The 16825-nt window shown below is 41.1% G+C and overlaps 1 protein-coding gene across 12 annotated transcripts in view; it reads left to right on the forward strand.

Annotated features, from left to right (window-relative positions):
* TTC7B (tetratricopeptide repeat domain 7B) overlaps positions 1 to 15967 on the forward strand; it is a 318583-nt gene extending 302616 nt beyond the window's left edge. For all 12 annotated transcript variants that reach the window (XM_021000269.2, XM_078151432.1, XM_078151433.1 and 9 more), the window contains one exon: positions 14885 to 15967. In XM_021000269.2, the coding sequence (XP_020855928.1) occupies positions 14885 to 15106 (222 nt within the window). In that variant the 3' untranslated portion in view covers positions 15107 to 15967. The remainder of the gene's footprint in view (positions 1 to 14884) is intronic.
* The last annotated feature ends 858 nt before the right edge of the window (positions 15968 to 16825 follow it).

Genomic DNA, 16825 nt, shown 5'->3' on the forward strand with positions numbered 1-16825 from the left:
CTTTTGCTGTGGATGTGTTTCTGATAGTGATACCACACTAAGGTATTAAGTGACAATAAATTAATTTATTTTGCCTCCGCATAAACACATTTACCAATTTTAAGAGGGACTTCCTAGAGACAATACCTGAACCAGCAAGGAAAGATGCTAATGAAATGTCAGATTCCAGGACAGGACTGGTAGAAATGTTAGTTTTAGGGGGAGAGCAACTTTTTGGGGGTATGCCTTATATCACACCATGGAGGAATCCACCTACTCTCATAGCCCTATTAATGAGAAGACCAGGGCTGAAATGCCAGATGAGTAGGAGCAAGCAAGCTGCATAAACAGCTGGCTAAGAATTGGACTCTGACCTTGGAATGTGTGGGCTGGTAACAATGTGTCATTGCTGATTCTGCTTTGGGACAAAGAGACTGGCCTGGGAGTCAGAAAACCTCATTTCAGGACTCAATTCAGCCATCACCCAGTTGGGTGACCTTGGGGAAGCTGCCTTTTCTTTCTCTCTGCGCTCAGTGGCCCTCTCTGTAAGGTGAAAAGGTTCGACTAGACTATCTCTGATGCCTCATCCAACTCTAAGCATTTGTTCTATTCTATTCTGTTCTATTCAGTGTGTATATGTATCACTAGATAGCTTGAGTCAGCCTGAGTAGTTTGATCATTCTTGGCAGAACAAAGGCCTGAGTAGATGAGAGGAGTAATTTTTTGTTCTTCATTGGCTGTTAAATTTTGAGATTTTTTTTCCTGGCTAGGAGCATAAACATAACAGCACCTTGTCAATATATTTAAGTAGTCAGTAAGCTTTGGAAAATAGGATTTTTTTTTAAACTACAATTGCTTCTCCTGGGTAAATGGGTAAATTTTGGCTTGGAAAGAATATCTCTGGGTTGGTGTCAAAAGTGTTACCTCTGCATTTTATGCAGCCTCCCTTGGTAATTCTGAAAATTTCCCAAAGCAATTTCTTTGAATTTACACTGCAAGTGCAGATAGCCCAAACAGGATGTTGCCAGTGGACTACATAAGCCACGTTCTTGGAAAAATAAAACTGCAACTTGATGTCATAGAAATAAATCATATGAAAGAAAATAGCCTTGAAATATTTAAGAGGACTTGTGCCCTATGCAGGGGCTCCCTTAGCATATTATAGGTAAGAACTTTAATCATTTGTGTTCATTTGTTTTTTTTTTTAATTAGAGCTTTTTCAAGAACACTATTCAGTTGTCATCAACTCATGCAAATCCAATGTGTCTCGTTTGAACATAGTAGGTTTTAATTTAATCTTTGATTTTCAACTGGGTGCATCACTGTGATCATCTCATTTGCACAAAACACCTGATTATAATAATTATAACCTTTTGAAGCATTCATTCACTTGTCACTGAAGGGAAAGAACTGATAAATTACTTCCTTTGTAATACCCTTCTTTTTAAAAGAGCCAACACTACTTACTCTTTCTTAAGCTCAAGTTATTCTAGACATCTGAAAATTAAGAAAGGCAAGAACAAAATTGGTATTTTCTCGTCCTTCTGAAGTAGTGTGCCTTTTGTGTGTTTGGAAAGCTGAATCTTTAGCGATCAGAGATCATGCCATTTGAGTATTGCTTGAAGGAATGAAAGTGTTGAATTTGGAGAAGACAAGACTGAAGGGGGAGCATGATCATTGTCTACTTTTGATAACTGTTAACAATCATAAATGTAGGAGAAGATGTGGGAAAATTGGAACACTAATGCATTGTTGGAGTTGTGGAATGATCCAGCCATTTTGGAGAGCAATTTAGAACTATGCCCAAAGCACTACAAAACTGTGCATACCCTTTGACCCAGCAATAGCACTTCTAGGGCTGTATCCCAAAGAGATCATACATATGGGAAAAGGACCCATATGTCCAAAAATATTTATAGCAGCTCTTTTTGTGGTGGCGAAGAATTGGAAATTGAGGGAATGCCCATCAATTGGGGAATGGCTGAACAAGTTGTAGTATATAAATGGAATAGAATACTATTGTGCTATAAGAAATGATGAGCAGGGAGACTTCAGAAAAACCTGGAAAGACTTGTACAGACTGATGCTGTCAAGTGAGCAGAACTAGGAGAATGTTGTACACAGTAACAGGCATGTTGTGTGATGACTAATGTTGATAGACTTAGCCCTTCTCAGCAATGCAAGGATCTAAGACATCTCCAAAGGTCTCAGGATGGAAAATGCTAACCACATCCAAAGAAAGAACTGTGGAGTTTGAATGCAGATCGAAACATACTATTTGCTATTTTTTTTCTTCTGTTTTGTTTTGTTTCCTCTTTCTGGTAGCTCCTCCTATTGGTTCTAATTCTTCCTTACAACATCACTGATGTGAAAATATGTTTAATAGGAATGTATGTGTATATCAGATTGTGCACCATCTTGGGGAGGGAGGGGAAGAAAAATTTAAAACTCAAAAACTTATGGAAGTGATTGTTGATAAATCAGAATAAAGTTAATTTAAAAATAGATTAAAAAAAACTGTTACAGTCAAGGGATTGGATTGCTTGGTCCCAGAGGCCAGAACTAGGAGTGATGAGAAAAAGGAGGCAGATTTAGGCTTGGTATAAGGGAGAACTTAGAAATCTGGGCAGAAGTGGAATGGGCTACCCCAGGAGGTAGTGGGTTCTCTTGAACTGAGGTGCTTTGACAAGGAGTTGGATGATCATTTGTCCCTGACGATATATGATGGTGATGATGTTATATGTAGTAGATAATTTTTTAGGGTTTACAGACTATAGTGTAACCCTGGATGACTAGAATGATGCTGGCAACCTCAACATAAATAAAGAAATTTGGGAGTAGAGAGAAAGATAAGTAGTTCTGTTTTGGACAGAGCTAATTAAGTTTTTGGTATCAATGAGTCATCCAAGTGCAAGCAGTTAGCAATGCAGGACTGACATTCAAGAGAGAAATTGGGGCTGCATACAAATTTGAGAGTCATCTACATAGAATTGATCATGGAAACCTTGGAAGTAGATGTTGTCACCAACAGAGAGAACAGAAGAGGACCTGGGAGAAAGCTTTTGGGACACGCATATTTATAGACAGGAAAAGGATAAGGTCAGGAGAGAGCATAATAATGGAATTGAAGGAATGAGATCTTCCAAGAGGATGGTGTAGTTGACTTATACCAATACTCCATTTTGTAGAAAACAAAGCAAGGCTCAGGGAAGTTGTAACTTGCCCAGCCATGGTGAAGTGAGGTAAGAGGAGCAGAGCTGAAAATTTGATCTCCTGGCTCTTTATTGCTCCCTACTACACAATATTCCCTTGTGAATTATTATTTTGAAATGTTTCTTAAATCTCATTCTTATGTAACTTTTCCTCGTCCTTCCCTCATCTCCCCACCTAGACTAGAAACTGTTTGAGAGCATGGACCAGATCTTGGTCTTTTCTCTATCAGCACAATGCCCCGCACAAAATGGATACTCAGAATATTTTGAAGAATGCAAGAGAAATATGGGACTAGAATTTTATTCAGCAAATTTTATTAATTGTCCTTGTGCAAGTCTGTGTTTAAAAACCTTCAGTTGCTCCACATTGCCTCTAGGATAAAATGCAAACACTCCAGGTTGACATTTGTTCCTCTGGTTTGGCTTCTGCTTATCTTTCTAGCTTTCTTTCGTGCTATTCCCCAACAGGATCTTGGTGTTCTAGTCAAACTGGGCTGCTGGCTGTTCCCCGAACTCAACATCCACTGCGGTCTTTGGGGCATTTATATAGAGTGTCCCCTATTCCTGAATGCAGTTCCTCTTCCCCCTCACCCCCCAGAAGCCTTTTCTTGTTACATGCCACTCTTTCCATGAAATCTTTCTTGATCATCCCAGTCATTAGTCAGAATCACAGAATTTGAGAGTAGTAAACAACTTCAGGGGCATCTAGTCAAACCCACACACTAAAGAACTTCCATTATAATATAATCAAAGTTGGTTATTCCAGTTTCTCCCTGAAGACCTCCAAAGAGGAGGACCTGACCATCTCTTAAAGCAGCCCACTTTACTTCCGGAAAGCTGTCATTATTAGAAGTTGTTTTCCGGACGTCCAGTCTAACTTTTCTCATTTACAGCTTCCACCCTGGTTCTGCCCTGTAGGGCCAAATGGAATAGTCCAGTGCCCTTTCCACAGGACAGCCCTTCGCATCCTTGAACACAACCCTTATGTTCCTCCTGAGTCTTTTTTTTCTTGATTGATTTTTTTTTTTGACTAGGCAGTGGGGTTAAGTGACTTGCCCAGGGTCACACAGCTAGTAAGTGTTACGTGTCTGAGGCCGGATTTGAACTCAGGTCCTCCTGAATCCAGGGCCGGTGCTCTATCCACTGCGCCACCTAGCTGCCCTGAGTCTTTTTTTCTTCAGGCTAAGCATGCCCAGTTCCTTCAGCTGATCCTCTTAGGTCATGAACTCAGTAGATACCCTTTGCTCTTCTGGCTGCCCTCCTCTGGACCTTTCCAGCTTGTCATTGTCCTTTCAAACCATGGTGCCTAGAACCATATACAACACTTTTGAGGAGGTCTGACCAGCACAGGGTACAGTAGGATCATCATATCCCTCTTCTTTCCAATAGAAAGTTATGACCGGTGTGCCTAATGAAGTCCTAGGTTGCATAAGGGTTTTGTTGGCAACAACATCATAATGGTGATTCATTGTTTCTAGCTCTTAAAACCTCTAAAGCTTTATGAGAATAACTGCTATCTATTCCTATCTCCTCTGTCTTATATTTATGGAGTTGATCTTTTGTATCTAAGTGTAAGACTTTGCATTTATCCCAATTGAATTTCATTTTATTCGATTAAGCCTGTCAAGATCCTTTTGGATTGACACTTATCATCCAGTGAGTTAGCTGTATCTCTCAGCTTTGAGTCATCGGCAGATGATGAGCACATACCATTTATGCCTTTATCCAAGTCACTGATATAAAAATGTTAATAGCCCTCCACTGGCCCCACTGATGCTGATCCATTTAACAACCACTTCTTGACACTAGCCATCCAACCACTTCTGAATTCTTCTGATTGTATTATTTATATCTCTCCATCTTATCCAGAAGAATAAATTGAGAAACTTTATTGAAAGCTTTGTTGAAATCTAAGTAGGTTATATCCACAGCCTTCCCTTCATCTACTAGTTTAGTAATCCTGTCAAAAAAGGAAATGAAGTTAGCCTAACATGACCTGTTCTTGAAGAAACCATACTGGTGCTTTGTAGCCATTGATTCCCTTGCTAGACATTTGACATACATCTCTTTAATGATTCTTTCTAGAAATTTCCCTAGGAGTCTAAGTCAAACCCAGTGGCCTATAGTTTTCAGACTCTGTTCTCTTCCCTTCTTTGAAAATCTGAACCATATTTGCCGTTTTCCAATCTGGTGGCATCTCTCGTTTCCCATAATCTTCCACTCATCACTGAGAAGCGCTCTTGTAATCACATCAGGACACAATGGAGTAGTTCACCTGGGTCAGGTGATTTGAATTCATCAAAAACAGCCAAGTGTTTTCTTGCTGTCTCTTTACTTATCTTGCTCGTTACCTCTCCATTAGTCATTTTTATTGTCATTTCCAGTGTGAAGGTCATTTTTCTTTGCAGAGGAAACAGAAACAAAATAAAAACTGAGCAGCTCTGCCTTCTCTCATTGTCATTTGTAATCATCTCATCCAGTGCAAGCAAAAGTCTTCCCTCTGCTTTAATCCTCTTTTTCCCCCAAATAATTCAAACTCCTCAGTTTTTCTTATATTCTACATATCTGTGCATTGTGTTCTCTCTTCTTCTTCCACAGTCTACCCACTTTTTCTGGAGGAGAGAGAGAAAAGTGGAGATTAATTAGTTGTTCTCATGGAACAATTCATAATCTAAAAAGGAAATATATGAACATACACACAACATATATACATGTATATGTGTATATATATAATGTATGTATATAATTTTATATATATAATATTGTATTATATATATTATATATGTAATTATAATTGTAACCATAAAGTAGGGCATTATAGAACCGTAGAATCCCAGAGCTGGGAGGAACCTCAGAGATCAAATCACACAGTTAAAACATAAATCCAGTCTATAGTGTCCCCAGCCTTTGGTAACACCTGAGCCTCCATTCAGAGAGCTTTCTAATGGAGAACTAACTGCTGTAGCATCTATTGGGAAGATAGAACAGAAATGTGAAAAGTTTTAAAACCACTTATATGAGGTAGCCTTGCATGAAGTAAGAACCCAAGTATATATACAGTTGTCTGTTCTAGACATAAGACATAATCTTTTGGGGGAAGGGGCAAGAATGGTGGATTTGAAGTTTCATGGGTAGCTCATTAAGTTGAGCCAGTGTCTCAGCAAGCCAGGATCGGACCTGAGAGGGACCCAGCAGCACCACCAAAACCCCTTCCCTTTGTAAGGAGGGGAAAAGTTAAAAGGCAGCTTCATACACTGGTGATTGCCCCTTGAGAAAACTTTGATTTGCTGGTGTGGGAGGGTGATTTTATCCTAGATTTTTTTTAATCACACCTGCGTTATTTCAGTAGTCTTCTGGTTGGCATCCCTACCTCAAATCTTTCCTCACTCCAGTCCGTCCTGTACTCAGCTGCCAAAGTGATCTTCCCAAAGCTCCCGTCTCACCATGTTCCTCCTCTACTCAATAAACTCCTTCAGCTCCCTGTTACCTCCAAGGCCGAATAGCAAATCCTGTGGCTGCTAAAGCCCTTTCACAACTTGACCCTGTCCTACTTTCCCAGTCTTCTTACATTTTATCCCCATTCCCAAACTCTCTGTGACCCTAGTAACAGTGGCCTTCTTGCTGTTCCTAACACAAGAGACTCTCCTGATTCTGCATTTTCTTTGGCTGTTCACGATGCCTGGAACACTCTCCTTCCTCACCTATGTCTCCTGGCTTTCTTCAAGACTCAGCTCAAATCCTACCTTCTTCAAAGAGCCTTTCCCAGGTGCGCCTTCCCCTCCTTCACCACGCCAGTGCTTTCTCTCTGTGATTACCTCCTGTTTGCCGTTTCGACATATATTCATGTCTAGAGTTCTCATGTGTACACAGGTGCTTGCATGTCATCCCTGTTAGAACGTGAGCTCTTCGAGGGCAGAGATTGCTTTTACCTTTCATCGTATCATCGTGCTTAGTACATATAGTTTCTGGCACATAGTAAGTACTTGTTGACTAGAGAAAAACAACAATATAAACAACAATGGCTCCTATTTATAAAACACTTTAGCATTTTACAGAATGTGTTGTGTATGACAGTTCTTATAGATGGCGCAAGTTTGATCTTTTTTACAAGTGAGGAAGCCAGGGTTCAGAGTAGTTAAATGACTGGTGCCTGGGCACTCAGCACATATTGCTAGAACTAGGGCACAGACCTTGGACTCCTCAGTCACAGTCCACTAGTTATGCCATGTGACATGTCAGGGTACACTCTGGCCTTTTCCTTCTCTTAAATAGTGAGGGTCTGGCCACAGGTAAGTCTGTAGTACTTCGTAAGAAGCTTTATCTTTAGAAATTAACTCAGTTGAATCAATTTTCTGGGAAACTTTGAATTTGGCGGTTTTTTCTCAAAATACCTGCCACCTTCCTAACTTTTTGGAGTCAGAGTCCAGAGTACATAGACTGGATGTTTCTCGGTAAATCGGTTAAACCCAGTTTTTAAGCCATGTATTATATATGGGTATTGAGGATATAAAGGAAAGAATCACCACACCTGCCCTCATGGATCTTCTATTCTAAAAGTAAGAGGGTGGCACCTGAACTGGACTTTGATGGAAGAAAGGGATTTTAATAGACTAAGAGGATGAAGAAGTATACTCCAGTCCTGAGAGGTGGCTTATGCAAATGTACAGAATGAAGTTCAAAATGAAACAAGAAGTAATCAGTTGTCTAGTTGAGCTGAAATGCAAAGGTTAGTAGTTTGGAGCCAGACTGTGGAAGACCCCGAGTTCCAGACTAAGAATTTTGGTTTTCTGGAATCAGAGGTTTGCTCTGTAAGCGATCCAAGCCACCAGAAGGCACAAGAGTAAGGTCATTTGGTGAAATTTGCTGGCACAGAGTTAAATATAATACCTCTTTCTCAAATATCTCACCTACAACTAATGATAAGGAAATGGGTAGAGATGCTCAGTAGTAATGCTGATGCCTCCCATTCTGGGTTGGGCCCCTGCTTTCCCATACCTCAGTGCTGAATCAGTTAGCTGTTCTTAGCTGTGCTGTTACTGCTGGCCATGGTACTGACTTCTTATGCAGCAGCCACGCTACCAAGTAGCTGGGAGACCGGTTAGGAATTTATTATACTGGTTCAGGTGAGAAGTGATGGCAGGCAGAAATATAGTGGTAATCATGTGTGTAGAAAGGATGAGAATGGGTATAAGAAATATTGTGGAGGAAGACGCAACTGAACTTGGCAACCAATTGATGGGAGACATCTTCTGATCAAGAGATAAGGATTGGTGGAAAGAAAGCTGAGTCAAAGATGACTCTGGGATTTCAAGGCTAGGTGGTGCCAACAGTAGCATTAAGAAAGTTGGAAGGGAGGGAAGATTTGGGGAGAAAGATGATAAAATTAATTCATTTGAGGACATGCTGAGTTTTAGATGCCAGCAAGTCAGTGCAGATGGAGATAGCCAACAGATATTTGTAGATGCAAGACTAGGACTTAGTGGATGGATTCAGAGTGTTTATATAGATTTTTGTAGTTGTCTGAATACGTGTGTTGACTGAAACCATGCAATTAGACAATTTTACAGGTGGATAACATAAAGGGAGAAGAAGAAAATATCTAAGTCAGGACTTTGAGACACATGCATATAGAAGGCTGATGACGAACCAGCAAAAGAATAGACCATACAGTTAGGAGAACTAAGAGAAAGGAATGGCATGGCTGCTAAGAGAAGAGAGGGGATCTACAAGAGCAAGTGCATTGTGTGAAATACTGAAGGAAAAAAAAGGCAAAGAAAATGCAGACTTAAAAAAGGACACTGAATATAAAGCACTTTGCAAACTTTAAAGTGCTATATAAATATAACTGATTATGATTATTATAGGAAGTAGTAGTGCCATTATATTCTGCCATATTCAGATTATATCTAGTATTTCATTTACTGAGGTTTCTTCTGCACCACATTTGAAGAAAGACAACTGGAGTGTATTCAAAAGAGGGTGAAAGGATGGTGAAAGGACTAGAAAATGCACCATACAAGCTAAAGGAAATGGAGGAATTTACCTGGAAGAAGAAAAGACTAGGAGACATAGTAATGTCTTTGGATTTTCCAAAGATTCTCAGAAAAGGAATTTGGGGGAGAAGGAAATAAGCATTTATAGAGAGCTTGCTGTGTGCCAGGCACTGTATTAAGTGCTTTGAAGGGATCATATAATTTGAGCTTCATGGCAATACCGGGATGGGTGCTGTTATTATCCCTATTTTACAGTTGTGGTAATTGAGGAAGGCAGAAGATGGTTAACTTGCCAAGAGCCACATAGCTAGTAAGTGTCTGAGGTAGGATTTGAACTGTGATCTTCCTGACTCCAGGCCTGATGCTCTATTCACTGTGCCACCTAGCTGCCTCACATGATTTCTTGCATAGCAGAAAAATCATATTTATTCTACTTGACCATAGTATGTTGGCAGAGGGTAGAGAGGAGGTCTGGGATGAATTGTTGGAAGTTTAAAGAGATTTAAGCATGATATAAGGAAATAGTTTCTAAAATTAGAGCTATATAAAAGTTGAATAGACTGCCTCAGGAGGTAAACTTTGGAAATCTTCAAAAGATGTTGAGTACTTGTGAGGATTTTATAGCAGGCATTTTGGTCAGAGATAGGTTAGAACAGATGTCATCGAAGAACCTTCCCACTGTTTTGGATTATGTGATAATATTGGCCTATGACTGTTCAAATCTAGCCTTGGACACTGGCTGTGTGACCCTGAGCAAGTCATTTGACCTCTGTGCCTTAATCCACTGGAGAAGGAAATAGCAAACCACTCTAGTATCTTTGCCAAGAAAACTCCATGGACAGTATGGTCTGCAGGGTCATGAGGAGTTGGGCATGACTGAACAAACAAAACACCTGATTGTTATTACCTTATTTTTGGTCACCGTAATGACATACTGTTGTCTCAGTGTTGAGCTTTCAATATATTAAAACCCTCAGATTTTTATCCATTAAAAAAAGTACATTGAATTTGGACACCAAGCGGTCGTTGATGACCTTGGAGAGAGCAGTTTCAATAGAGGAGTGCCAACAGAAGTGAGATTGCAAGGAGTTAGAAAGGAAAAAGCCCTGACCTAAACAGTGACTGTAAACTACTCTTTCTAGAAGCTTAACAGTGATAGGGAAGTGATATACAGGAAGGTCAAATGATGATTTTTTAAAGAACAGGAGAAACCCAAGTGTGTGTGTAGGTGTTGGGGAAGGAACATATATATGTATGCATTGGTATGTATGGATATATGTACATATCCACATAAGTAGACATACTCACGTATATCTGCCTATTTGTACACATATATATATACACCAGTGGAGAAGGGTCCTAGCGGAGATCAAAGGGCGGTTGTGGAATCAAATGCACAAATAGAGGGACTAGCCTCAGCGGAGAGGAAGGCCACCTCATTCTCTGAGATTGAAGCCAATGAGGAGGGGGTGGTAGGTGAAGATATAGAGAGGTTCTGAGTTTTGGAAGAGGAAGGATGTAGAGGGTCACATGGATGGTGTCAGTCTCATCAAAGTAGGAGGTGAGGCACTTTGTGGGGGGTAGACTTAGGAGGCTGGGGATAGAGTTTTGAAACAGCTGCTGTGATAAGTGTAGTAGGGGCCTACGAGAGGTAAAGAAATGATTTTCCATCTAATTAGGAAGACCTACTTGATGCTATATTGTGTGAATTTGTAATGGATCAAGTCTTCAGTGACTTTTCCAGTAATATTTAATGGAAGACAGATAGACGATGGTAAGGTCACCAGAGTCATGAGGTTAGATAGTAAAAAGACCAGCCACTTAGCTCAGCTTGTGCCTAAATTGACTGGTTATTCAGTCCTGCCTGGAAAGATTTGTTTTTTTTTTCCAGTTTGTAGGGGCTTGCATGTGGTACGGGTTTGTGAATCTATGCATTAAGAGACTTCAGAATTCAGAAGATTTTCACATTCTAATGAAAAACCTCCAGCAGAGAAATGGGCAGGCCATGCCCATGCTGGAAAAAACTTGGTATCTGACCATTTCCATTCCAAGCCCATTTCTGGTGGTTAATAAATTGACTGCAAATCTCCATTTACCATCATTAAGCAGTTGGCTGGTATACTGCAAGAAATCACGAAGAAGGAGCTCTCTGTCTTTTTTGCCTGAGATATTAATTCCTTTTCTGGTTGTCAGGATAAGAAGCCCATTTACTTTTGCTTGTATCCTTGGGTTTGCCAATCATTTTGCAGCCAGATCAGCAGAAAGAAGAGATTTTCCATCAGTGAGTGAGAATTAGGGATGGTGTAGTGAAAAGATTACTGCCTCGGCTATCCAGCATTCTGGTTGCTAGTCCTAGCTGTGGGTCCTTCAGCTTCTCCTTAAGGCGCCTTTCAGCTCTGATGGTCTATGTCTTAATGTCCATTCCAGTTCTAACATTCAGTGGTTCCTGTCTATATATCAAAGAGGCAGCCTATAGAGAATCAGGAGCTTTCAGGGAAAGCAGTCGCTAAGTCAAAACCATGGGAAGAAGCAATAAAGTCAGTAATTAATGGTTGCAGAAAGGAAAGGGAGACCATAGACTTGTCAGATTCCCAGAGTACCCTGATTATTGCATCAGTGCCTAGGAGTGTTAAGCTAGAGGAAACCCAAAGAAAGCTGTCCCTTTCTGCCCAGGAACACAGAGTCTTTGTGGTGTCTCTTGAAGTGGGGTTGATATTTGTAACACGAGACCTAGACATACCAAAAATAGCCAAGCATGCATCTGAGAAAACAAGGAATTTCCTTTCTGTCATATCTGGGCATATTTTTCAACATCATTGACTGGCATTCCTGTGTACATGAAACCATCTACACTCAGCAGAGTCCAGTACGTATAGGTGGCTTCACTTTGCACAGCAGATAAGTTCCTCTGGATTTGCCCATTTTAAATGTGGCAGAGTGTACAAACTTTTTGCAAAGTGTATAACCACCCCCTCCTTTATCCGTTTGCATTATAGTGTTAAGAGCTGGAAGGGACCTCAAACATGGTCTAAGCCCACCCCCTTCTTCTTCAGATGAAGAAACTGAAGGCCTCAGAGGCTAAGTGACTTGACTGAAATCACACAGGGAGTAGTCAGTGGCTGAGCCATGAACCCCCACCCCTACCTCCATCCCAGCAAGTCTACTGCTATCCCCAGGATCCCAGGATGCAAATTTTGTTTTAGCAGATTTCTTTTAAGCAAGACTATATAAGTGTGAGTGAGTGTGGTACAGTGGAAAGAACATCAGAGAACCTGGATTCAGATTCTGCTTTGTGACTCACTACGTATGTGGCTCTCAGTTTCCTTATCTGTAAAGTAAGTATCACCAGTCAGCATCCAGGTTTCCTTCCAATTCTAGATCTGTATTATGATCCTGAGTATTAGCATGGAAATGGAGAATCTGTGCAGCTCAGAGCTAAGCACATAGTAGGTACTGACTTCCTGCTTGCCTGATTCATCCAGATTGAAAGCCTTGAGGCAGAGTCAGTATGGTCTTGCCCTGCTTGGGGGAATGTGAGGGAAGCAGGCTGGAGGAGGACCTCCCCCCCCCCAACCCATCCCCAGTGAATCACTGCTTTCCATGCCAAGAGAACCAGCCTCATTTTCCATAGTTGCATTAAGCTTATTTGATGCAGGTTAAACCCATACTCTCTCCTTAGCTCCAATTTGAAAATTGTCAAGGTCTCTTTGCCAAAAATATGATGATGGTGAAGGCTCCCTTTTTGCTTTTCACTAAGAGGGGAAGATGGTACCCTCCATAATAGTGAGTCTGCTTTTCTGATCTTCTCTCAGTCTCTTCAGAATTGCAGTTGGAATAAATAGCCCCAACTAAAGCACCACTGTGGCACAGCGGATAGAGCATTGGCCCTAAAGACAAACCTGAGTGCAAATTTGACCTCAGACAATTGCTAGCTTTGTGACCTTGGGCAGGTCATTTCACGCCTGTCTGCCTCAGTTTCCCCTAGGGATAATAACAGCACCTATCTCCCAGGATTGTTGTAAGGATTAAGTGAGCTAATATGTCCGAAGTGCTTAGCACAGTGCTTGGAACTTAATAAATGTCTGTTTCCTTTCTTACAGTGCCTTTCTAGTACAACATATTTGGTAGACATCTAGCTTTCAGTGGCATCTTTGGACTTCTGCTGAAACCATGTTTTTTACTTTCTTCATAAAGTTGTTTTATGCAGCTTGGTTAATAGACTTAGAATGGAAGAGGATATAGTTGGCAAGGGCATATAAGTCAGAAGGTAAACCCTGAAAGAAATATTTCTAAAGTAACATCCAGTCTCTGCTCTTGACAATGCCCTCCTTTACGTGATATTTACATTATAGAATGGTAGAGCTCTCATGGACCTTAGAGATCACCTTAACCTTTTTTTTTTTAAAACTTTTTCTAGGAAATAAGCTGTCTTGATGTGCTTTTGTTTTCACATTACAGTCATTCCCCCCTCCTCTCCCTATGGCATCCCCACCCCAAAACACACACCTGCTGACATAGTAACTGCATCTAAGCATAGGCAACATTTCACACCCATAGTCACCTACCTGTTGAAAGGAGAGAGGTGTGTTTTGTCATTTCAGAGTTTGCTTATTAGTCCAATGCTTTCATTAACGAAGAAACTAATACCCAAAGAGGTTGTGATCTGTCAAAGGACACACGGGTGTTGAATGGTAGACTGTTGTTTTCTTGGTTCTTTGTGCTCTGCCTGATGGGGCAAGGGAGCTTCTCTCTCTCTCTCTCCGTGGTGCAGTCTTCCTTTCCTCAGTCCCAGAGGCACAGATGGGGCTTAGAGATCAGGGTCTCTCACTGCCTGATGTGTGGGGCATATCACTGTCCTGGATCTGGTGATAGATTTCCATATTTCCATTGGCATCCTGAGGTGCAAGAGCCAGATCTCCCACCACGGCAGAGAGAGCTCCATCCTTACTTTACTGATCGCAGGCAGCAGAAACTGCCACGTGTTCCATGTGTGGTTAGGTTCATTAGGATGTATGTGGAGTTTATAACCAGAATTAGGAGTGAAAAATCTGCTTTGAAAATGGCAGTCACGCCTCTACAGTCTTTTTTTTTTTTTTGCTTTTTGGTGAGGCAGTCAGGATTAAGTGACTTGCCCAGAATCAAGTAGCTAGTGAGTGTTATGTGTCTGAGGCCAGATTTGAACTCAGGTCCTTCTATCTCAGGTCTATCTACTGCACCACCTAGCTGCCCCTTGGCCCTACATTCTTACAGGGGATTTGGATTTACTTGGCAGCCCAACAAGGTACAAAGAGCACTGGATGTGGCATCTGAAGACTTAGGCTCAGAATACCAGCGGTGATATTCTTGTGACTGCAACCTCTCTGAGCCTCGTGTAAAGTATCAGTGACATTTGGGCGCCTTGCTGCCTTTGTAAACTTTAAAGTTCTATGGTAATGTGAGTCACTTTATCATTTAAGCAAAGGTATAAGCCTGGAGACACAAACAACACAATCTGGAGGGACTCAGTCATCTTGTCCTATGGGAAAAGCCTTTTCTCCTTCATTGTTGGCCTTTGTCCAGTAGGAATGATACCATGAGGAGTTAGAACATGGAGTTTTGCCATCTAGGATGTCTGCGTCCAGCCCCTGGCCTCCAGTGGGAACAGGTACTTTCTTTCTCATGAACTGCCTGAGCTGACTTCTGCCCTCTGTCTGTCCACAGGCTCTTATCCTTCACCAGCTAGGCCGATACAGTTTAGCAGAGAAGATTCTCCGAGATGCTGTCCAGGTGAACTCGACGGCCCATGAGGTCTGGAATGGCCTTGGCGAGGTCCTCCAAGCTCAGGGCAATGACACTGCTGCTACTGAGTGCTTCCTGACTGCGCTGGAGCTGGAGGCCAGCAGCCCCATCGTCCCATTTACCATCATTCCCCGTGTGCTCTGAGCGGGGCTCGGCCTACCGCAACGTCTGGAGGTGAGGCCAAGGACACACTCACCAGACGCCAGTGTAACCGCACCATGTGGTTGGGGGGTAGGAGGGAACCTCAGTCCCTGAGGAGATTGGGGTTAACAGAACGGAAGGGGGAAACACTTGATAGTTTTTGCAGGGGGGAGGAATTTAATGAATCACTGAGGCTGTAGACGAATGTTGTATTGACCAAGACGACAAACCAAACTAAAATCATGCTCAATTTGTGTGGTTTTTTGTTGTTGTTTTTTGCCTCCTGGTAGTTTTCAATTCTAATGATGTTGTTCAGAATGGATTACGTGCCATATTTTGTTAAATGACATCTGAGTGTTCTGTAAAATGATTACAGAATCAATCAGCAAATGTAGAATAAGATATTCAAAGTGAAAATTCAGTGGCAGAACAGATTATTTTTAGCAAACTTGTCATGAAAACTGCTCCCTCTCTCCCACTATTACCCCGACTCCTACCCTTGGCCCAGAAACCAAATGTGACATTTCTGCTTCCTGTCTCAGTACTAGTCAAAGCCAGGAGACCGGCTGAGTTCTTGGTTTTATTGTCAATAATTATAATGCGTGGCTGATAATTGTCTTTATTTAGAACAAAGCCTGAGTCCAAGAATATTTATATTTTACCAATATATGCCTGTTACCAGAGAAGGAAATATGAGTTATTTAAGTTTAACTTTTTTATGTGAATTCAGAGTTTATTTATCAATGGAAATATGTAAAAAGAAAAAAAAGCTTCAAATGGAATATTTACCAACATTCCTTATACATTACCTACACTTGGCTAAATGGAAAGATGATGTTAATAATAAAATGATTTTTAAATGGAGTCTGGGCCTGTGTTATCTCTTAAGAGGTTGAGTGGTAATGAGAGCTCTGTTAATGGGATTCAGTAGGGGATGATGGCTTGGCAGGAGCTGGACAGCTTGCCTGGGGCCTGTTGAGTCTACATGTCAGCTCCTGCCTTGGGTAAGGATAGCCTCTGTCACTTAAGGCCCAAGGGGAAGAAGGGTGGGCTGCTTCCCCCAAGTGTGAAGAAAGGGACCCTTGTCCTCTGTTTTCCTCTGACCTTGATTCTCTGCCTCCTGGGTGACCAAAGGATCATAGATTAAAAATTAGAAGGGTACAGAAATATTTATAATGTCTCTTTTCATAGTAGCCCAAAATTGGAAACTATTGGTGTGGCTTATTGAGTAATGGCTAAATAAATTGTGGTATATATAAATGTAATGAAATAGTACTATGCCTTAAGAGATATTCAGATGAACAGTTTCAGTGGAAACTGAGGCTTCTGAACCAAGGCAGAGTGAAGTGAGCAGAAAAAGGAGAACAATTTATACAGTGATAGTAACATTGTAGAGAAAAACAACTTTTAAAGGCTTTGGAACTCCAATTAATGTATCAATAAGCCACAAGTCTAAAAGAATGAAGATGAAGCGTGGCCCTCATCTCCTGAGGAGTGAAGAACTTAAAGTGCAGAAAGAGACATCCATTCTTCTACAAGGTTAATGGGGGGGAAAATTTGTTTTGCTAAGCTACACACAGGCAAATGTTTTTGCTCAATGCAGAAGTGGGATGGACAGTTTAATTTAAAAAAAATACTAAATAAGATTGAAAAAGCCATCATTTGTATGAAAAAGAAGAAAAAAGAGTTGGAAGGGACCTCATAGGTCATCTGCTCCAACTT

The sequence above is a fragment of the Phascolarctos cinereus genome, unplaced genomic scaffold, assembly GCF_003287225.1.
Source record: "Phascolarctos cinereus isolate Bilbo 61053 unplaced genomic scaffold, phaCin_HiC Scaffold_3;HRSCAF=262, whole genome shotgun sequence".
Lineage (NCBI taxonomy): Eukaryota > Metazoa > Chordata > Mammalia > Diprotodontia > Phascolarctidae > Phascolarctos > Phascolarctos cinereus.